This window comes from Rattus norvegicus, chromosome 2, assembly GCF_036323735.1.
Source record: "Rattus norvegicus strain BN/NHsdMcwi chromosome 2, GRCr8, whole genome shotgun sequence".
Lineage (NCBI taxonomy): Eukaryota > Metazoa > Chordata > Mammalia > Rodentia > Muridae > Rattus > Rattus norvegicus.
The window spans coordinates 220,513,639-220,537,807 of NC_086020.1; the positions used below are offsets into that span (position 1 = coordinate 220,513,639).

General features: G+C 43.4%; 1 protein-coding gene and 1 long non-coding RNA gene across 2 annotated transcripts in view; one reads left to right on the forward strand and one right to left on the reverse strand.

Annotated features, from left to right (window-relative positions):
- Positions 1–12,580, reverse strand: part of Enpep (glutamyl aminopeptidase) — a 69,961-nt gene extending 57,381 nt beyond the window's left edge. Inside the window, 2 exon segments of the mRNA NM_022251.2 lie at positions 1,300–1,441; positions 11,540–12,580. Coding sequence (NP_071587.2) covers positions 1,300–1,441; positions 11,540–12,159 — 762 coding nt within the window. The 5' untranslated portion in view covers positions 12,160–12,580.
- Positions 12,341–15,196, forward strand: LOC134485964 (uncharacterized). The gene is made up of 2 exons (XR_010064432.1): positions 12,341–12,478; positions 14,005–15,196. It is a non-coding gene; the product is annotated as an uncharacterized LOC134485964 (long non-coding RNA).
- The last annotated feature ends 8,973 nt before the right edge of the window (positions 15,197–24,169 follow it).

The following is a 24,169-nucleotide window of genomic DNA, read 5'->3' on the forward strand; positions in this document are numbered from 1 at the left end:
ATCAGTTCTGCCATCCTTCTGTCAATCAACTACCAGCCCTCAGCCAAACTCCTGCTACTGTGACGTAAACATCTGCACATCTGTTTATAACAGCTCTCTAGGTGGTAATGTTCTGACCATTTGTGGGTAAGTGCATGCTCCAGAGAGAAAAGTCACCTCCCAACAAGATTCTACTGGTATTTTAGGTCTTTCTTCTAACAACCCAGGGAATCATCCTTCTCCCAACCAGTAACAGAATCTAGCAGAATTAAAGATAAATAGTCTCTGAGGGTGAATAGGCCCTGGGGAAGGGGGGGTCAGTTGTCCTTTTCATGTCCTACCTTCCTTTCCCGCATCTACTCCAGGGCATTGTGATGACACCTGTGCCCTCACCACATGTTTTAATTCATGTGTCAAACTTTAAATTTTATCCTTCACTCCTTCTTCTCCAATGCAAACTAAGTTTTCCCAAAGAAAACAATCTGAAAAGTGGGTTCATTCTGGGGCTGGAGACATTTTACATTTTAATCTTTATATATTTACTCTCTTTGTTTGGTTTGTGCTTTTCAGGGATCAGTTTATTATTAGGATAAGGGGTTTCACTGGTATTTCAGATAGTGAATCAGAAAGATGGGAGGTATAGTTTCCAGGCAGAGATCAATTATACTGAAGAGTGAGGCTGATTCGTTTACACATCAAATGCGTGGTGTGCACAATAAACCATGACTTCAGGGTAATGGTCTTTAGCTAACAATGCCACCCATTATGAAGAGGAAACACAGGAAAGGGTACTGTATTAACGAGTACCCTGGCAGGGTTATTGTAGCCTATTACTAATTCAATGTTGATAGGTTCTTTCTGCAGGAAAATCTATGGGCATGGTGTACCATGAATTGAAGAACCAAGAATTGAAGTAATGATTTTTTTCTTACACAGCTTTATTTATTTTAAAAAGAGGGCTTGTTTTGAACCGAAAAGTCTAAATAGTAAATCTGTCCTAGAAAACTTTAAGTGTGTCATTGATTTTTTTTCATGACTAGTGGTTTATGTGGTTAAGCAGAGCTCCCCAACCAATCTCTACGTATTGTAGTCTTTCTTAAAAATTTCGAGGTGAGTGGATTGCTGGACCATGATATTATAAGTGGACAATTTCCTAGAATCAAAGAAAAAAAGATTGCTAAGATGTATCCTTAATCTTTTAAATTGATAGCTACAGCATATTTAGTTTCAGAATTCCAGGTTCCCTTCTATGTTAAATAAGTAGTTCGAGTGGTATTGAAAACTGAGTGTGCACAGAAGCAAAATTCTAAAAATGCTTACCTCTACTGGCATATTGGAAAGTGCTGAGTATTCTTTTGGGTGAATGAGGGATATGTTGTAAGTCGCCTTCTTGTTGGGTTCATCGAAACAAGGGAAGGACTTCCTGGCATCTGTTGGTTCGTGGTCAGTGGCCGCTATGCTCCTTAGGAATAAACAGAAACACAATGCATGCTACCCTTCTGACAGTCCCTGTGTTTCTATGCCTATAGAAAATATAAGCTATGCTACTATAACTATTAACATTGCCATGAGCTCTGTCTAAGAAGCTATCGAATGTCTGTCAATGGATTTTAGAATTCTGAGGGTACTCTACCCAAAACCTCTGAGCTACAAGGGGGCAAACACATGCAGACCCGGCTGCCTGTGTCTAACTGTTGGGAGCTGTGAGCAGGTGTGTTCCGTCATGGAGCAGAGGATTATCTTCTCAACCCCTCCCTTTTCCCAGTGGAACATTCCTCCTTGCTTAGGCTACATCAAGGACAGAACTCCTGCTCATTTTCACATTGGTGCAGAGCCAGCACCTGGGTGAAGTACACGTCGACCTGCTCTGAAGCCTCACTTGGAGGGCTAAGGCTGTAGCTCAGTAGTAGGTCATCCACTTGATGTGTGCAAGGCTCTGGGTGCAATGTCCACCACAGTCTCTAAATTCAGACTCTCTAAGCTCACTTCCGAAAAGACAGCAGCATTCCTGTGGCTGTGACTAGGCATGTGCCTGCAGTCACTAAACTGTTGATGTTTAACATTTCTCCAACTTAAAAATGAAAACAGTTCATATATATATATATATATATATATATATATATACACATATATATGTATATATATTGCAGTAAGAGAATATGACTTATATCTGCTCATTGGGTGGAACAGAAAATAAAAACAAAGAAGTAAGGTAACATCGATTGATGTCACCAATAATTTGTGCAAGAGTAACACAGGCTCTCATGAACTAGAGAACCCATATCACAAAGAGTATTCATTTAAAGAGTCAGAATGGCTTTCACCCCTGTAATTCTAACACTTGCAAAGCTGTGCAAGGAAGATTACTTTTAGTTTCAAGCCAGTCTGGGTACACAAAGCCAGACCCTGTCTCAATAACAACAAACTCCAAAACAAAACACACACACACACACACACACACACACACACAGACACACACACACACCACCACCACCACCACCACAACCACAACAACAACAACAATAATAACAACAACAAAAGCTAAATTATTAGCTCTTTTTATTTATTCTAAAGGTACTATTAAGCTCCATCCTTACATACACAGATATGCACACTGTACTCTTACAGACATTACTCTGCTCCCAGATGACGAGTTCCAAATGCTGTTCTCTACTCACAGGAGTCAGGGCTCCTTAGAGAAGGTGCTGCTTCTAGGGCTGGGTAGACAAGTGGTGGTGGTGCATGCCTTTAATTCCAGAACTTGGGTTCAGAGGCAGGCAGATTTCTGAGTTCAAGGCCAGTTTGGTCTACATAGTGAGTTCCAGGATAGCCAAGCCTGCTACACAGAGAAATTTTCTCAAAACAAATTCAATGATGATCCAGATCATCTTGTCAAGTCGAGAAAATAAGAAATCCCCAAAGAATCATGGGAACAAGTCAGGAGACACAGGTGTTTGCTAGACAGGATTAGTACTTGCCAAACCTATGGGAGCTGGAACATTAAAATAAAGGGATGGGGGGTTGGGGATTTAGCTCAGTGGTAGAGCGCTTGCCTAGCAAGCACAAGGCCCTGGGTTCGGTCCCCAGCTCCGAAAAAAAGAAAAAAGAAAAAAGAAAAAAGAAAAAAAAATAAAGGGATGGAATTACAACCCACTGAATAAGCTATAAACCCATGAATAATGCTTTCTCCTCCTCCTCTTCCTCTTCTTCTCTTCTTCTTCTTCTTCTTTTTCTTCTTCTTCCTCTTCTTCCTCCTCCTTCTTCCTCCTTCTTCCTCCTCCTCCTCTTCCTCCTCCTCTTCTTCTTCTTCCTCCTTCTTCCTCCTCCTCCTCTTCCTCATCTTCCTCTTCTTCCTCCTCCTCCTCTTCTTCCTCTTTTTCTTCTTCTTCTCCTCCTCCTCCTCCTTCCCTCCCTCCCTCCTCCTCCTCCCTCCCTCCTACTCCTTCCCTCCCTCCTTTTCCTCCTTCTCCTCCTCATCTTCCTCCTCATCCTCATCCTCCTCCTCCTCCTCCTCCCTTTTTTGTGTGTTTCATTTGTAGCGAGCGTATAGAACGGGCAGGGGAACCACACACTGTGGCAGAGTGTGGAGAGCAGAGCTAGCTTACAGGACTCAGTTCTCTTCTTCCACCATGTGAGTTCTAAAAATCAAACTCAAGCCATCAAGCTTGGGCCTTTGGGTAAACTAAACCATCAGTCTGGTCAGTTTTTGACAACTTAATAAGCTAGAGTCATCTGGGAACCAGGAACCTCAATTGAGAAATTACCTTTATCAGACTAGCCTGTATGTATCCGTGGAGCATTTTCTTGATTCGTTGTTGTTGTGGGAGGGCCCATCCATTGTGGGTGCTGCTACCCCTCAGCAGGTGGTTCTTGGTTCTATCAGGCTAAGCAAACTAAGGAGATCAAGTCACCAAGCATTCCTCCATGGTCTCTGTTTCAGTTTCTGCTTCAGATTTCTGCCTTGAGTTCTGCCTTGGCTTCCCTCGTTGCTGGTCTGTGACTTGGAAGTATAAACCAAACATTCTTCTTCAAGTTGGTTCTGGTTAGTGTTTTATTACAGCAGAGAAGCTAATTAAGACAGCCCAGGAACTCTCCTTTGATTTCAAGTCTTCTTTGAATAAATGATAGACATTTTATTTGGCAATGCTAGAGAGTCACATCAGGACTTCGTGCTTGCTAAACTCGCATTCTACCAATGAGACACATCTCAAACCCTTGGAGACCGAGAATTTTAGAAGGAATACCAGATTAAGAAAAATCTTCCATAGACGTCAAAGAATCGGGTAAAGGCATATTTGCATGTTTCAAATATTCTCCAGAAAAAAAATGCATGGGAAATTACCTGAAGCATAAGGTTTTAAAAAATAACATCACCAAACCAGTGGTGGTGGTACACACCTTTAGGGGTGGAGCGGCAGTGACAGGCAGAACTTTGAGTTTGAGGCCAGCCTGCTCTACAGCGAGAGTTCCAAGACAGCCAAGGCTACACAGAGAAACCCTGGCCTGAAAAACAAACAAACAAACAAACAAAAAGTAATACCACCAACAATAACTGGCTTATAACAGTACAGACATGGCTGTGTCTCCTGGTAACATCCCTTCCTGAGCATTACAGTACAGATTCCCTGATACTCCTGATGGAAATGTTCATCTGACATTTTAAAAGATCATAAAAGAGTCACACAAATGGAAACTGAGGGGCGTTCTTAAAAATAACTGGCCTAACCTTTTCAGAACTACTGACATTGAGAAAAATGAAGCAAGGCCGGGGAAGCACTTGGGTTTGAAGGAGGTGATAGTATGACACAGGCTTCCAAACGGATAGATACTGAGAAGGAGAAGGAAACTGACAGGCTGCTGCCAAGTTAACTGAAGAAATCCAATTGTGAGCCCTGGGTTGCATAATTATTTTGATGTTAAATTCTTTGATTGTTTTTTAAACAGTTAGAGAATGCCTTGCACCTAATGTTATGCCCTGATGTTAAGAGGTAACTGAATTATAAAGAGAGAGAAGAGAGGCAAACACGGGCCAAAGGTAAATAATTGGTGAATCTGGGTAAATTATTTTTACAAGTTCTAGACACCATTCTTGTAATGTTTCTGTAAGTTGGAAACTTTTTTTAAAATCAAGTTACCTAGAAAACCCTTGGCCAAGAATTTGTTTTGCAACAGAATAATTATTGATTAGTGTAATGTTAACAGTTCAATAAACCAACATTTCATTGCTTTTGTTTTGTTATTTTTGAGACGGGGTCTCATTGTGTAGCCCTGGCTGCCCAGAAACTGTGTAGACCAGGCTGTCTTCGAACTCACAGAACCACTTGTCTCTGCCTCTGCCTCTGCCTCTGCCTCTGCCTCTGCCTCTGCCTCTGCCTCTGCCTCTGCCTCTGCCTCTGCCTCTTGCCTCTGCCTCTGCCTATGCCCCTGCCCTTGCCCCTGCCCCTGCCCCTGCCTCTGCCTCTGCCTCTCCTTCTTCTGGAAAGGCATACACCAAGTCCTACCCAAAAACCTTAATTTTAAGCATTTTGTAGATTATACTGGATTGTACATACATTAGACTCTGAAGAATCCCTCATATTTTTCCTAGAATAGGAAGGCTTTATAACACGATACAGCAAGGGACCACCCATTCTTGCTCAGCTGCCTTTTAAAAAAAAAAGATTTCTGATTATTTCCCCCCAGAGGCAAAGGAAAAGGAATAATCATGTTTCAGTTTAACCCACCTCAGAAATAAGCCAACAAAGTAATGAGAGAGAGAGAGAGAGAGAGAGAGAGAGAGACAGAGAGACAGAGAGACAGAGAGACAGAGAGAGACAGAGACACAGAGACACAGAGACAGAGACAGAGACAGAGATTGGGATGGCTCTGGTGCTCAAGCAAAAATCCTGAATGGTGAGGCCACCCTTCCAGGCAAGACTGTCTCACTGTGTAGGTTTTCAAAAGTCTACTCTGCTGAACACAGTAAACTCCAGAGAATTCAGGTGAGAGAAGAATGCTTAGTCCATTTTCATTCTCTCCTTTAAAGGGCTCTGACCAGTCCTTCTCCTATAATAGGGAGCTCCGGCTTGTGCTTGTGGAGCTGCAGTATCTTGGTGCAGTGGGTCTGTTTCTTTTTGGTGGTCTTCTTAGGAGTCATGGGAGTCTAACACAATTATGGTGACCTGGCTATGTAGAGAAGTGAATGATGTTAATCACCAGGGTGCAGACAGGCAAAATGTGTATTGGTTTGGGGGTTGTTTTTCCTTGGTTTGTCTTTTTTTCCTTGTCTAAGTGTAGATCCCTGGGATTTTAAAGGAAAAGCTCTTCTAAGAGGAAAACTTCTGAGATTCTAATCTTCTGTCTTCCCTCATATGACCTTTAGTGAGTCACAAAACCCAATTTAGTTTCTTCAGGGTGTGTGGAAACCTTTCCTGCCACACCTTGGGGGATCGTCAAATGAAACAACTCCTCAAGACACACCCCCATGAATCCAGAAGGTAAACTATGGGACCTTTGCCTTTCTAAGAAGGGTCATGCTGTGTGACCAGGTAGGTCTTGAACTCCTCATCCTCCAGCCTCCGCCACCCCAGTCCTAGGATTATATGCAGGTGATGAACCAGCCTGCCTCCATTTTAGGCTTAACAGCCATCTTACAATAAAGACAAACTAGGCTCTTTCCTACTTATGATTAAAACTGTTTCTCAAGGATTGGGCTGTGCCCTACCTGCAACCTTAACCTTAACCTTCTGTTCCATGATACGGGTACCATGTCTTTATTTGAAAAGGTTATTATAACCATCTTTGTTGACCTGTATATTGCAATGATTATATTATATTATATTATATTATATTATATTATATTATATTATATATTATATTCACCTGTGACTACATATCTCTTGTTCTGACCACCATGCAATTGTACCTTTGCTTCCCGAGGTTGTCATGACTGACTTGTTATGCTTAGGTTCTGTTTCTGGAACCCAACTTATTTTGCCTGACAAATCCCCCATTTGGAAGCTCCCTATTGATACCAAATGAAAGTATAAAGGCAGGTTTATTGGTGGGGGGGAAGTTCCCTGGCAAGTTTACCAGCCACACAAAAGGGGGTCAGTGAAGTCACCACACAGAGGGAGATAGAGCAGAGAGGGAAGAGAAAGGAGAGAGAGAGAGAGAGAGAGAGAGAGAGAGAGAGAGAGAGAGAGATTAAGAACTAAAATGATATAGTGAAGAGTTGTTGGATAAGAGGAAACCCAGCCCCTGGGTTAGAAAGTTCAATGCAGTGGGCAGGGAATCCTGGGAGAACCCAGAGCCCAGGTCTGCCTTGATGTTTTAAATTGACACCTCAGTCACTTGACCCAGGTCTGAATCCCAACACCTACCCCTGAGCTATTAAAAACCTTGTCTTCATGTCTACTGCTGATCTCTTGAACCCCACCATCAGCAAAAAAAAAGAAAGAAAAAGCTTTCATTAATTAATTTGGCCGTGATGACTTGGGTCAGAGGTCTTTTTCCTCGAATCTTTGGGATTTACACATATACTACCACACCGGGCCCAGACTTTCTGACATGGTGCTTTCTATAACTGAAGGTATTTAAAATCCATTTATTTGGCTGTACTATGTGTTGGGAAAGACATATGTTGTGTGTAAGTCCTACAGGTAATACTACCATATTTAAAAATGGTAACATGTGCTAGGTGGTGATTCATACCTTTAATCCTAGCCCTCGGGAGGCAGAGGCAGACAGATCTCTGTGAGTTTGAGGCCAGCCTGATCTATACAGTGATTTCCAGGACAGCCAGAGCTAGAAAATAACATTCTGTCTTGAAAAAACAAGCAAACAAAAACCTAAAACAAAAGCAACTTGCTTCTCCCGTGGTCTACTGAAGAGCTCAAAAAACTCTGTTGATACTTGACCAACCCTTTCCAGTGCCAACAGATTTTCCTAAAAGCTAAGCAAATTTGAAAATAAGGTGTATATAATATAGCAATATAAAATGATCGAATAGCACAATCTACTTCACAATTAAAAGTCCCATTTGAAAGCTGAGCTGGACTGTAAAAGAATGACGACTGCCCAAGACCAGCAGGAGACACTCAGGAAAGAAGTTACTGTGTAATATTCTGAATAACTAATTACCTCAGGCAGATGTACTGAGCAACCGCTTTCTGAAGAGACCTCCCCGGGCCATGTTAATAAGCCACTCGCTTGATTTAGCACTTTAAAAACTATATTCCTCGTAGCTTATTAACTCACCATCAGGGAGAACCTCTGTCTGTCTTCCCCAACCAAGCTGAGGCAGGAGAGGTAATCTACAACTCACAGCCTTGGACACTCTGTATCAACTTTAGAAACAAAACCCCTGACACTGTGCTCCCTGGTAAGGACTCCCCGGCCGTGTTCATCAACTGAATAACGTGAGCCAGCAAGACAAACAATAAAACTTGGCTTAAATCCTTAAGCAGAAAGGCTTCTGAAGCAGGGGTAGCAACTACCAATGCTGTGTCTACAGTCTGTGGAAGGTTCCTGAGTCATGCACAAGGCCTGCTCAGCTGATGCAGGGTACTCATTCACATCCCACTGGAGTTGGATGGTGGACTGAATGAATCAGCACATTAATTAAGTCCAAGTCACACTACTTTTTATGCAAGAGAGACCAAGTCAAAGTTTCTTGCTTCCAAAATAAAGCAAAATCACCAGCCTTGCACCAAGCCTATAAGACCTCACAGATCTCACTCTATACTAATAATGTTCGATGTTTGGAGAAACATCTGACTACGGCTAAAATTTCAAGATTCAAAACTTCACGACCGATATACACACGTGTGTGGCAAGATATTTTCCCCTAGATGCACTGTTTTCACACTGCTACCAAATCTTATCATGAACTTTGGCATTTTGTTTCAGATGTATTTAGTCAAATTCCTACCTTGCTTCTAACAGGCTTCAATGGGTCTAGAACTGGACTTTTCTTCTCCACCAACTTCGTGTCCTATTTCCAGTATCCTAACCTTACAGCCATCACATGGATGCTAGATCTTGGGCATCCTGAACCCATGACTTTAGCCCTTCCTTCCTCACCATCAGCCAACTCCCAGACGTGAGTTTTTTTCCTCCCTTCTTTCTTCCCCGTGTGTCCTTCTGTCCCCATCAGGATGTTACCTGGCTTGCCCTCCTCTCCACCCTAATCATTGCAGTATCTCTACACTGGATGGAGAGCTCTGTCCTTCCCCATCCATGGCCCCGTGTCACTCGCATTCTTCCTTATCCTGAGAGACCTCCTTTTCCCAGTGTCTTCCCACAGTGACCTCTAGTTTGCCTCTGTACAGAAATCTCACCAACAAACTCGCTTTCTTCTTCCCACCAGGATTCCCTGACCTTTTTTACCTTCTTGTTTGCCTCTGTGTGAACCCCACCATAATACCAAAGATTCAGCTTAAACACTGCCAGTGCTATGAAAGACACCGGAAAAGCCAAACTGGAGATAGGCATAAGTGATTATCTATACGGTTGCTCCTTACATTGTGTAGGAGCAACTTCACACCCACATTTAATGGGAAAGCTGAGTGTGTCACACTCTGCTGTACCAAGGCGTGCATCCAGCATGGCCATTCAGCGAAAGAATATTAAAGACCAAGTCAATTCATTGGCTCATGTTTGTTTTCTTAACCTTTCCTTGGTTTGTTTTTAGGTTCCCTGCAATGACTGTGTATTATTTTCGTATAAAGTTAAAAGTTTCTTGTTATACTGGTGACCTTTGACCTGGTAATTTGACTTTTAGGATAATAGCTAGGGGTTAGGGGTTTAGCACAAGGCCCTGGATTCAGTCCTCAGCTCCAGAAAAAAAAAAAAGACAAAATAGGATAATAACTAACCCAGGGATATAAGCAGATGTGTGTAAAAAGGTGGATTTACAATTATATCCTTTTCCGCTGTGTTTATAATCATAGAAATCTAGAAGCAGCACGGAAGTTCAACAATAGGATTGCAGAGAGTTCGGTGCATTTATGAGATGAGATAGTGCACAATTTTTAATATCAAGCCCTCGTAAATATTTAAGACAAAAGAAAAGGCTTGTGATATTAAAATTTTAAATCCATATAGACAGATACAAGTATATAAATATAACTCAGCTTCAATTTTGATTGCCTAGACAGTATGTGCAAATTTCACACATCAATGGGCCATATCACTGAGCTGTAAAACTGTTCTCCACCTTGCCATGTCGTCATTTTTCTAAAATGGGGTGGGGGGTAATCAATGAGTTTGATCAATAGCATGACAGGTCTGTGTGATCCTTCCCATGTTTTCTTCCAGTCGTCCTTTCCACTCAGCGTGTCCATGCACCACAGTCACGCAAGGCTGAGTCCTTACTCTCTGATCGACAGTCGGAAGAAATTTCCTCTGTAGGAGGCTTCAGACAACAGAGGACAAGGGTTCACAGAGAACTGACCCCGGCTCCAGTATGAAAGGTGACAATGCAGCTTTTTTTAGTCATTTAACTCTGCAGAATCCGTGTAGGCAAATGTCTAAGCAGGTTCAAGTCCAGGGGCAACTCAAGTGTAGTGTAGCCTGGTCCCTGGTCCCCACTCACGGGGAGATGGAAGGAATTCAAGGAAGGAGCTCATGCCTTTTCCCAAAGACTGTTAAAAGCCTCTGGTTTGTGTAAATATCAGATAGGGAGGTAATAGATTAGATAGAATATATATATATACATATATTATAATTATATTTACTATATATTTCAAATACCTCTGCCTGGACACTGCAGGGAAGAAAAACATTTGTGACCGCCTTTTATATTGTAAAGGCTTAGCATTACTATTGTCTGTGGAGTGATACTTGGCAGTTCCAAGACTGATCCATATGCTGTGACTGATCCGAGTTTCAAGCGTTCCCTGAAAGCCTAGGTAGAAACGTAGTTCTGATCACAGAAGAACAGAATACACAGCCAGGCTTTTCTTCTCCGATGGTCGCCAAAGGACCAGTCAGAGCCTTTGTAATTTTCATTAAGATTCGTCTCAAGTAACCTGCACAAGATCACAACTGACACTTTATGTAATTGTCATGTCAAATGAAATTGTCATTGCTTGTGAAATCACTGTGATATAGCCCCCAAAACAGCAGTGGCGGAATTTACGAAATACACATTCATTCATGAGCCTCTGAGGCACTTCGTGTGGATGCGTACGGTTGGATTCAGGGTGTTGTGATTCTTCCTGGTGTCATTAATAAAAGGCTTACTGCTTTCCGTACACCTGGCATTCTATTTACGACTTCAAGCTCAGCGATAGATTTTCAAATTACAATAAGGCAAGAAATTGTTCTTCTCAGATGAACAAGCAGAATCGAAACCAAGGACAGGCAGGGATCAGACCAACAAAATACAAGAGATGGGAAGCAACGAGGAGAGGCAAACAACACTGCAGAAGCTGGGCTCAGAGGAAGCGCGGCACAGCACACAGCACAGCATAGCACTGCATCATTCCTCGTCTCACCGCATACAGCACAGCACCGCACCGCACACAGCACAAAACACTGCACCACCGCACCGCACACACTACACCACAGCACGTACTTGGTTTGCCCGTCCTCCGTGTAGGTGGTTCTGTAAAAACCCACAAGGGAGCCGTTCAACCAGCCTTCAAACTCTATGGTCAGCCGATAGACACTGTCCCCGCTGGTGGCCGCAAGGTCTTCTTCAGCCTGAATCACCACGTACTCCTGCTTCTTGTACTCAAAGCACCGTCGAATCGGTACCTGCTCCCCGGAGGGCCTCCTTAGCTCCGGCAGCTTGGTGATCCTGGTTTCCCTGATGTGCAGCCATAGGTCACGAGTGTCTTTGCTCAAGTTGACAGAGATGCTCACTATGCCCGTGTACCTGTCTTCCTCCATTAGGACCTTCACCTCCAGGTCGTAGTGAACTGGCTGGATGAAGTCCGGCAGCCTGAAGTTTTTCCATTCTCCACTTTCATCGTCACTGTCAGGGCAGACATTCTGATCCTGGGGAGGCAGGGCAGTGCTGGTGTGGGGAGGAGGGTTGGAAGGAGCGGGGGTTGTGCCCGGCTCACACGACCTGGTCAAGCCCACAGAAAGTCCTACTATTAATCCCACTGCTACCACCGTTGCGCAGATGATGGCCACGTGTTTGCCTTTAATGCAGTATTTCTTAGAGGGCTCTTCCTCTGCAAAGTTCATTTTTCTCCCCTGAAGTCAGATACTACCCATGAAAGGATGTTAAATTTAACTAACTATCGTCAGCTGACTTCCCTTTTCAATTGGAAGGCGTCCCCTAGTTTGGCAGCCTGACTTCGCTTTCCCACACCTCTCTGTCTGGTGTCCGGTGTCTCTTCCCAGTCCTGCACGTCCTCACCGGCCACTCTGGGATGAATGCGGAAACCAAGCAGTGGGATGAAGGCTCAGAAGAGAGGCTGACTTGACGGAGGAGGACGGATGAGAGTGTTGGCCCAGCTCTGTATAAACAGCGTCTCCCCAGGCCCGCCCCTCCTGAACTGGAGTGAGTTAAATATAAAACAGGGCTTGAGCCTATCGGCTAACGCGGGCAGGGATGTGGGGGTTGGGAGAGGTGGAGATTTTGCCAAACCTCTGTCAGCCTCGAGGGAGAAAGCATTTGGCTAAGAGGTATGCTTACGATAGAAAACACAACCTTTGCCATCAGATCTAGGGCTTCTTCCTGCTGTGCGAGCGGTCTGGCTCTCTCAGCACAAGGGCTACTTAAATTTCACTATTTTATTAGGTCGCTTGCCAAAGAAGCTAAGTGTGGGGTTTTTTCCTCCTCCTCTTTCCCCTCAAATTATGTAAACATTCCGATTCTGCCGTCTGCAGGAATCGTATCTTGGAGTTTGGATACTTGGAGAGATTTCTAAATTTAAGGATCACTTAAACACTCGGTGACATAGCAACAGGACCAGGTAGTCCAAGGCAGGTGGATGGAAGACAGAAGGTGAAACACAAGGAAACTGGCCAGGTCAGAAAAGCCCCAAAAGGGGAAAGAGGGTAAGGGATGAAGCCTTGAAATGACAGAAAGTTAAGGGAAGCACTCCGCTTGTCCCAGAGTCTGCCCAAAGTGAGAGTATATGCTCTGGAAACTTCAAAATAGTAAGTCAGGTTTGGAGCAAATCACAGGTATAGGGGCTGGCTCTACCCAGAGAGCCATTAGCAATGATTGGCAGGGAGCGAAGGTGGTGAGGGTTACAGCTTCTTGGCCTATGAGTAGCTAAGTTGCAAACACTAGCCATCTCTGACAAAGGCAGTGCAAACGTGACAGTAGAGGTTTTGAGAATTATGTATAGTACAGGGTACACTATATAAGGTACTTTATAGAAATTGGCGTTCAAATCTTTCCCATGGCCCCATGCAATTGTTTCTATTCTGCTGTGCTGCCTGTTATAGAGATGGTGAGGTGCACACAACGGGCAATAGCAGAATTGGTGTCTGAAGCCAGGCTGTCTGCATTGAAGGGCCACGTAGTTACTGCACTACCACGGCTTTTCTTATCTAAGAAGAAGAAATATTCGAGATTAAACGATTGTTAAAAGCTTAGCATTTTCCAAAGAGCGATTCCCATAGTCTAGGTAAGATAACATTAAAGTCTCTGGCTGGGGAGATGACTTAGTAAGTACACGCCTGCTGTAAGCATGAGGACCTGAGTTTGGTTACTAGAACCCACATTAAACAAACAACAAACAAACCCAAGTGTGATGGTCAACTCAGATCCCATCGTTGGAGAGGTTTAAATAAACAGATTCCTGAAGCTCACTGGCTACTCAGCCTCCCCCACTTGGTAAGTTAAGACCAGAGAACCTGTATCAAAAACAAGATGGTTGTCTGTCCGAGGAATGACAGCCAAGTTTGCCCATCCTCTGGCTCTATAGGCATGCAAATGTACACATAATACACACTCACACACACAGACACAGACACACAGACACACAGACACACAGACACACAGACACACACACACACACACACACACACACAATTAGAATCTTTCTCTATTGTCCTCCTTTTTTTTCTTTCCAGAGTCTTCAAATCCGGACACGGTGAACTTCCAAGAGAGAACGCACTACAGAATAACTTCTCAGTTTAGCTGATGGGTCAGTTCTCTCTCTACGTCAATCTTGATCTCCTAGTTTTTTGGTGAATTTTCTACTCTAAAATACTTTTATGTGTATGAGTGCTTTGCCTTTATGCATGTCTGGGCACCACACGTGTACATGATGCCCAAAGAGACAGAAGAGAAGATGGCGTTAGATCCCCTGAGACTGGAGTTAGAGAAGTTGTGGCTGGCATGTGGGTGCTTGGAATTGAAGGGTCCTCTGGAAAAGCAGCCAGTGCTCCTAACTGCTGAGCCCTGTCTCCAACCCCTGGCAAGATATATTTTTGAAGAACTTGTATCCTTCCACGGAACACATTCTGAGAAATGCTACTTTAAACCGTTCTAAATTGCAAACCAAACAAACACTAGAAAGAAAAGAAACCCTTTAATGTCGATAGAGCCGGTTGATCTCTAACATTTGTGAGATTTTTCTCATGAAACAGGGCTGAAGCAAAAATAGGAAGAGTTATGTCTTCTCAATTTTAGGTCCATTCGCAGCTATTAACGTCATGCACTGAAACATCCTACACTTTTCCAGATCTTTTTTTGTTTTGTTTTTCCTCTAGCAAACCTTTCTCCATTTTAGCTCCCGAGTTCCCTCTCCTCCATTTTATTGTAAAGATCATCTGAGATTTCACTAAATGTTTGTTAAGCAAACATTTTGAAGTGTGTCTCCATAAACAAAAGGCAAAATGTCTGTCAAATTTTCTTCAATGGATTAAAAAAAAATGAAGGGAAAAGCTATTGGAAAGAATATACGTATATTAATGTTGGACTAGAATTTTCTCTTACTTTCAGGCCAGCTGACATATGTATTTCTGTAACCTCTTGTGGGATGATGTCATACAGGTGAGGCAGGGACAAGATAGAACGAGGCCTGTTGGACGAGAACGAGAGATGAGCAGGAGAAAAGTTTGAGGGAAGAGGAGGAGACTGGGACGGGGAAGGACAGGAAGACTGGGGGAGACTGCAGAGAAGCAGTCACCGAGAGAACACGGAGGCTGACATTAGATTCCACTCTGTATTTACAGGTTGTTATGAATGTTCTTAAGGGATGGATGTGTCCAAGGCTTTGTATGTCTAGGTGGGCAATTATATCTTATCAATTGGATCAGAGGTTATTGTGTTGCGTGTTCTTTCCTGTGGCGATTTGACTTTGGGAGAGTGTGTGGCGGCAGAGACACTGGGTCGCCACGGAGTTGGGATGTGTGCTTCTGGCAAGGTATCTACCAGGTATCTTGGGGCGCTGTGTTAAAGACAGCTATTTTTATAATTTTACAACAACAACCTCTACCCTGCCTGCATAGTTATAGGAGGGTTGTGTCTGTGCTCCAACCTGTCAGACAACCACACACAAGGACCAGGTTGTCTGACAGGTTGGTCCTTGAGGCGGAAGTGCACTGTAGGGGAACTGAGGACGGCCACTCATCCTGAAATGTCAAAAGGAATTCATTATGTGAATGTATATTTTTCCTAGAAGAAATGAAACACTTACATATATGGTGTGAGTGTGTGTGTGTGTGTGTGTGTGTGTGTGGTGTAAAATTTCACACCTAAGGTCCAGTTCTAGCCCAAATGTCTTCATTTAGTCAGAGTGAACATATTAAGATTGCCTAACTGACAGAGATAAAACAAAGCTCTCTGTGTGTGTGTGGGGGGGGGGGGCAGAGCAAGCCCGTGCACTACACACACACCCCTAGGCTCAACATGGCAGGGTATCGTCTATAAGACCACACTTGGGGAATTCCCATTGCAGTTCTTCATGGTCCTTTCTCTCACTGACAGCGGAATGCAGAGTCTGCATCAAGAGGCTTTCGACTATGAACACCCTCCTCATTCCTTACCCCATTCAGAGGGAGGATCAAGCAGCCACTGGTTGGAGGATCTCTTCCCACAAGGAGACTAATTACTGAATCATCACCCACCTAGATTAGATCATTCCTGTTGGAAAACCTTTTGATGAATGACATAGATAACACAAAAGGGCCACCCTGGCTGGTTCCCATTCGTGAGACCCTGGCCTGTGGACTAAGTAAACAGTAATTCATGGCAGGCCCTTGACCAATACCTCCAGGATTTTTTAGCAATAGAGATAATCTTCTGTTTCGAGTACAAAGTCTAGGATCTGTTCTCCAGTTCACAACAAATGCTTACGAATTGCTTAACGAATCAATACATTTAAAAGAGAAACAGAACACCGAGAAATCACACTGGAAAGAATTCACAGAAGTAATATGCCAGAAGTATTGAGATAAAATAAAGATAAGATTTAAAAAAAAAAAGAATCAGTACAAATTCCAGGGAAGACTGGAAAGACTACCCCAGAGCTGGGAATCTTATCTGGCCTTGAGCAAGAGAGAAGTTTCTAGATAATTGCTTCTCAGGGCTGCGTGCAGAGGCCAGACACTCTCGTGACATTAGACACTTCCTGTGCCCCTCTCTTTTTCACTTGGAGCTTCCAGTTAATGCTTTTTTCTCTTAAGGCCAGGAATTTCATATACCACAGAGGTGTATGGGGTCTTTTTTGGCATGGGTGCCTCCACCTCACCTGACACTAGGACCATACACTGAGAATCCCTGCCAACAGTGATGGTCAGTCAGGGCAGCCATTCAGCCAGCCCTGAACACAATCAGCTCATCTCAGCCTAGCCCACAGCCCAAGAAAGGGAAGACAGAAGAACGCAAGCTGGCTTCATTTCAGACAAAACGTAATCTGTTTACTGTGTTATTTTAGGAAGCTGCTTCCTACCAAATTGCTAAGGGTATCACTGTTACGAAGGATGTAGATTTTGTAACGCTCATGGTGAACCTTAGGCTTCTGGGCTACAGTTAGGAAGCTACGCCTGTGTTTGCTGTGCCCGTGAGTTCCTCACCCACAGGGCAGTGTTCACAGAGATTCTGCAGTCACAGTGCCCTCCCCTCCCTGCTCCACTTGGCATAATTAATTAATTTTAAAGTGAATTCATTTTATGTATGAGTACACTACATTTGCACAATGTCCGCCTTTCCCTGTCTTCCCTGACAGTCAGTCATAATACCGCCATATCCACACCCATAGCTGCTCCTTCTGAACCCACGGCTTCCTGCTGCTCACTCAGGATGCTCAGAAGAGGATTACTTCACTACCCTCTGAGTCTACTTGGGCTATTGGTCATTCATTCATTTATTCATTTGTTCATTCAACCACTCTACAAACACTTGCTGCCCAATAAACATGTATGTTTCAATGAAATGTATTAGTTGAAGTCATCTAGGGTACATTTTAAAATAAAGACATTTTACGGGACAGAGAGGTCATTCAGCTGCCACAGGAGCCTACCTCCAAGCTTGATGACTGACTCTCAATCACCGAGACTCATCCAGTGGGATGAGAAAACCAGTTCCTACCCATTGCACTCTGACATCTATAAGCTCTATGGCGTGTAACCGCCCCCCAGACCCACCCCTTATTCACACAAAAATAAACAAACTGGTAAAAAAAAAAGTCTTCAAAAATAAAGGTATTAAAAGAAAGAGGGACTTGAAAGATGGCTCACGGGGCAAGGGTGCTTGAAGAGGAAGCCTGATGACCTCAGTTCAACTCCCAGAACCCAGATAGAGATGAAAAGAGAGAAGCTGACTTTACAAAGTTGTACTCTGACCTCATCATCCCCACCCTCATAACAATGACTAAAATAAACTTCAAAGAAGAGGTAGGTGTGGCAAGATGTGCACCTGAAATCCTTCCACCAAGGCCGGAGGATTCAAAAGTCTGAGACTAACCTGGGCTACTCCGTGAGATTCTGCCTCTGCCCCCTCCCCTCAAAAGAAGCCCAGTAAATGAAAGCAACGAGGTTAGACTAGAGATATGCACCTGTAGTCACAGCATTCAGGAGGCTGAGGACGGAGGGTGACTGACTTTAAGCCTGTGTGGGCTACACAGTGAGTCCCACAGCTGTTGGAAACAGAATACAAGAGTCTGTTACAAAAAGAACAATCACACAACCCCCAGAATATTCAGAGTAAATACCCAACACCCTGAGAGCAAATTACAAAACTGAATGCATCTAAAATATGGGGGTAAAATCCCTTGTTCCTCTCAGCATGTCGAGGCTTTGAAAATATTCAGAAGACCCAAACAAAATAAAGCCAAAGGATTCATGATTCCTACACTTCCAACCGCTTTTATATTGAGCTACACTAATGAATATGAATACACTGGAAGACCACAGCTGGGGGTGAAGAGTAGCAAGGGGAAAAAAAAACAAAGATAATATAGACCGGATTTCTATTGTTCTAAGAAGGCAGAATTATCTTTATCTTCCCGGTGCACTAAATGGCTTTTGCACTCTTGAGGTTTTAAATGTCCCAAAATACTTCTTCAGCTTCCCGTTTCCTCTCAGCCTTTGTGATGTCAGAATTCTTGGCAAGATGTCCCCTCTCCCCGTCCTGAAAAGATGATAGGCAGGACTAAATTCTCTGTCACTCCACAGAGAAGCCAAGAGGATGGCAGCGGCCATGATGGTTTCAGAGGGAGTTCCCCACACACAAGCTAATGGATTCAATGTCCAAGGCAGGTACCCTTCATGACTTTGGCAAAGAACCTGAACTTTTCCAGTCTCGGCTCATCAATAGTTGTCTGGTTTGCGTTCTTTCATTATCACGTTAGTTTTAACAAGTAAAGTCGTCTTCAGCTTTTGTTTACCTTGGATGTAAAGACTTGAACTGCATTAAGATGATCAAAGTCACCCAGTTGGGTAATGGGGCCATCCTTTCCCTATGGAGGCCTCTTTTTGGCATCGCCTCTGTTTTTGGTTCCCAGGGGCTCACATGCGACTGCCTTCTCCTCAGCCAGAGGCATTATTTGAGAAGATTGGGGAAACTTTAGGAGGTGGGGCTTCTCTGGGAGTACCTTTGAAGTTTCTGTATGGCCTCTGGCTGCCTCTCTCTGCTTCCTATCAGCCCTAAAGCCAGTAGCCTCTTTCTCAGCTTGTTCCCAACACCAGAATATTCTGCTCAAGTGCACAGGGTGAGGGATGATGGATTGAGCCCTCTGAAAGTGACCCAAAACGAATAATACAAACCCATATAAATCATGCTCTTGGGTATTCTCATCCCAGGTGTGGAAAATCAAGTCAAACATTTTTCAAAACGCTTTGTTTTAACAACTCGTGCCCTAAGCCCTGGGATTTGTTAATGTAACTTTACCTGCTTTAAAAATAGTGTTGAATATAATACATGGGATTTGCCTGAGGATGTTGAGATGGGAGTTGATCCTGAATTACTGGCATGGGTACTAAATAAAACTTCACATTTCTTTCCAAGAGGGAGACTGGTTATTTTGTACATAGATAGAGGCCAGGTGAATACAACAGAGAAGGGTTTGAGGATGCACGTCCTATAGGTGGGAGTAACACAGCCATAGCATCACTGTGACGTTAGCAGTCACAGAGGTTGGAAGGAGCTGGCAATAGATTCTCCTCTAAGGCTCCCAAGGAAAGTGTGCCCTGCTGATTTACTGAGCTAGCACTACTGGTGCTCACTTGGGACCCCCATCCTTCCTCAAACACAGAATAAATTTATGTTTCTGTTTTGTTTTTTAAGATTTGTTTTTATATTATGTGTATGAATGTGTATACATGTATGTGTGGGTACTTACTATGTTCACAACGGGTGCCCATGCAAGCCAGAAGAGTGAGCTGAATCTCTTGGAGCTGAAGATTAAAACTGCTTTGTGTGCTGCCATATGGGAGCTGGGAATTGAGCCTGGGTCTTCTGAAAGTTGTCTCTTAACCACAGGGACAACTCTCTGGACCCAAATTTTGGTTATTTTAAGCCACCACATTTTTGGGAATTTGTTCTATTAGTTTTTTATTGATGTTATAAAACACCATGATCAAGACAACATAAAAGACAGCCTTTACTTTAGCTTACAACTTGGAGGGCTAGAATCCATGATGGTGGAAAAAGGGAACAGTTGATCCATAACCACAAGGCAGAGAGAGAGAGAGAGAGAGAAAGAGAGAGAGAGAGAGAGAGAGAGAGAGAATATGTTGGGATACATTGTGTGAAGTTGTGTCTCTGTCCATCCTCACCTACCTAAGTCATTCTTTGATTGGCAGGAAGTTGAAGGCAGGGTTTCCTGGGAGAGAGAAAGGACCTCTGGGAAGAAGAAAGAGGAAGGCCCTTTCTCCAAGACACATGAGAGGAAATAGAAATGACTATGGCCCTGGAAGTTATAGCCAACCATGTGGCTGGACTGGGTTGAGTGATTGAATTAACGTTGATAAATTAGTTGAGAGACTGCCCAGCTAAGACCTAAGCTTTGAAGTATTAAAAGATCTCTGTGTGGTTATCAGTAGAATAACTAGCTGGCTAAGGAATAACCTCTGCCATATTAATTCCCAGAGTTAATTAATATATATAGAATATTAATAATCATTTTGAAAGTATATGAGTGTATAGCAGGAATAACATGAGTCATTTGAAGCTTGAAAGCCTACTCTCAGGGACACCTCTTCCAATCTCCTAATTCTTCCAAAACAGTTCCACTGACTGGAGACTCTTAGGTTGAAAATACGGTCAGGATAGATCTTGCCTTACTGATACAGAAGCCTCTCCTTTTATTCCCTTCAGAAAATCTGAAGGTACACTTCAGAATCAGGTCACAGGTCACAAAGGACTCTAAGATTCTACCTCCATAATTGCCTTCATCATGCTGATGCTACCTATGTCTGTATAAGCAGTAGGGTTCCTTCTGATTCAATCTGAATCCTTCACTCTAATGGTGCATAGAGAAAGTTTTAATATTTACTTCTCATTTTAAAAGTTTAATCCTAGGTCCTTTTTTTTTTTAAAGTCAACAATGTTGTAATTTCAGGGAGAATACCACTGTCCCTTGTTGTCTTAGTTATTGCTGTGAAGAGGCACAATGATCAAGGCAACTCTTAAAAAGGAAAACATTTAATTGGGGCTGGCGTACCATTTCAGAAGTTTAGTCCATTATCACCATGGCAGGAAATATAACAGCACGCAGGAGACATAGGTGCTGGAGGAGAAGCTAAGAGTTCTATAATTTGACCTGAAAGCGGCAGAAGGAGACTGTGTATCCCACTGGGGCCTAGTTTGAGCATAAGAGACCTCAAAGCCCACCCCAACAATGACACACTTCCTCCAACAAGGCCACACTGGGTAATAGTGCCATTCCCTATGGGCCAAATATTCAAAGATGTGAGTCTATGGGGGCCATTTCTATTCAAACCACCACACCTGTACATAATGTAATGTCCTTCTGGCTTCAGAATGCTTGTCTTATTTGCTTCTGAGTCTTGTCACTGATGGCTGAGCTATGAATTTTTGACATCTGCATTTTAGAAATTGTCCTTTAAGGCCATCCTTTACACACTGCATTTAAGCGGGCTTTAGATGATTCATTTTGGGTTCAGCTGTCTCTTTCATATCTGTGCCCACGGTACTTATATGTGTATACGGCGGGGTCTTGGCTTGACTGCTTGAGTTCTCCTTGCTCAGCATGTAGATCCATTTCTGGGTTTGACATCATCAGGTACAGCCAGCCATGCATTAGAATGATAAAAATTTTTGCTGACTTTTGAGGAGAAAAAAAATGTATTCTGGAGTTCACAAGTCAAGAGTGCCTTTAATATGCAAAGCAAAAAAAATTATACAGTTGTGGCTGAATCTATAAAGATACCCAATTACCTCCTTCTGTCAGAATTATGGATGTGGATGGGAGTCTCAATGTACATTTTATACATTAATAACAGTAGGTTAATGGCCCAACTAAGCTGTTGTAGTAACCCCTCCAACCCAAATATGGCCGCACAAAGAAAACACAACTCAATTAATATGAGTACAAGCTCGAGCCTAGATTGGGCAGATCCACCACTACACTGTCCTATTCCCCAGCTCTGAAATCCCTCATAACCTGCGGTTTTTCTGTGCCATGTCTTCAGCTCCTTTCCCTCCCATAACTCCTCTCTCCTGCCTCTCCTCCAACAACTTCTCTCTCCTCCTTCCCTCCAACTTCCCTTCCCCTGCCCAAATCACACACTCTCACCTGCCTTTATTTTACAAATTAAATGGGAGTAGATTCTGATAAGGTCACCTGAGTCCTGAGTATGAGACTAGGCAGCTGTCGTTGGGGCATCGGAATTAGCATCAAAATACAGATAACTCCAGGACAAACCACAACACTAAGCAGTACTAACACAGATAAGGTAGACAGCCTTAAGAACCGACTGCTCACCCAGACCCCACTCAAAGTAGATGTACTTAGTCAGGGAATGCTATTTGACAAAACTCCTCCAGGTACTGATGTGAGGATCCAGACTTCTTCTGTCTCAGGGCATTATCCTCTTCAAGATATGTCCTTCAAGGTGGCCAGTGAAGAAAGTGTTGTGAACTCACACTGGGTTTTATTTTGTCACGTTGGCTTGGAATCCATGGCCATTACTGACACTCACATCCTTGGTCATAACCAATCTCATCATTGCTGTCAATAGCAAGGAGGTTGAGACGCCAGCAGCTCTCCCTGCAAGAGAGATCAGTCTTTGGTAACCATCTCTTCTCCACACTGGTCTCTCCTCACTGTAGGTCTTATTTTGCTGATCCGATGCAATAGCAGGCCATAAAGAGAAGAATGCTGTTGCTGTAAAATTGTGTACAGAGGTCAATGGTCATTCCTATGCTGGTTTGGTTAAAAATGGCTCCCATAGACTCATAAATTTAAATGCTGAGTAATCAGGGAGTGGCACTATTATGAGGTGTGGCCTTATTGGAGAAAATACAAGGCTAGGGGTGGGCTTTGAGTTTCCAACATCCAAGCCAGGGTCAGTGCCTCTCTTCATGCTGCCTGCTGATCAAAATGGAGAGTTCTCGGCTCCTTCTCTAGAACCATGTCTGCCTGCATGCTACCAAGCTTCCTGTCATGATGACAATGGACTAAGCCTCTGAACCTGTAAGCCAGCCCCAATTAAATGTTTTCCTTTTTATAAGATTTGCCATGGTCATGGTGTCTTGTCATAGCAACCTTAACTAAGACAATCCTCAAAGCAAGCTCTACAACACACGGAAGTGCTGTTCCAAAACACGCTTACCTTGTATGATCATTTCCTATCAAGGATGCACAAACCGAATAGTAATGTTAATATCCAAGAGCTGGCTTGAAGGGGATTTGTAAACTGCTACTTGCCCTGAGCCTCAACCCTCTTTTAAAGATATCTCAGGTACAGAAACTGCTGATGCTAATCTCCAAGAGATCATTTTATTTGCATGGCCAGAATCTATATAAACAAATGCGGGCAGAGATAATGGCACCCAGGAGGAAGGAGAGCAAAATAATGCTGAACAAAATCAGACGGCCTTCCTGCTAGACACTGGTGCCAGGTGTCTTTGATTTGCCCTTTTCAGTGCATCCAGAAACAGCATTGGTGGTGGTTATGAATACCAGTGTGCCGCCTCCGCATCTAAAAGCAGGAACTTGGTACCCTTTATATCCACTGCAGACCTTTTAATGAAAGATTCTGTGATTTTTGCTACAGCCTGACCTATGTAAGCCTTTGTAGATAATCCAAGCCCCAAATTACATTTATAATAATGTTTCTAAAGAAAAATGCGGGGCTGGAGAGATGGCTCAGAGGTTAAGAGCACTGACTGTTCTTCCAGAGGTCCTGAGTTCAATTCTCAACAAACACATGGTGGCTCACAACCACCTGTAATAGGATCTGATACCCTCTTCTGGTATGTCTGAAGAGAGTGCTAGTGTACTCACATACATAGAATAAGTAAATAAATCTCTTTTAATAAAAGGAAGAAAAATGCGTTGTGGGACCTAACATATAAGACGAATGCATCTGCAGACACCCACAGCCTAACGGTGTGGATGGAGCTCAGGGACTCTTATAGATGAGTAGAGAGAAGGATTGTGGGTCCCTAAGAGAACTACACAGGAAGACCAACAGAGTCAATTAACCTGGACCCTGAGGCTCTCAGATACTGAACCACCAACCAAAGAACATACACAGGCTGGACCTAGGCCTCCCTGTACATGTGTAGCAGATGTACAGCTTGGTCTTCATGTGGGTCCCAAAC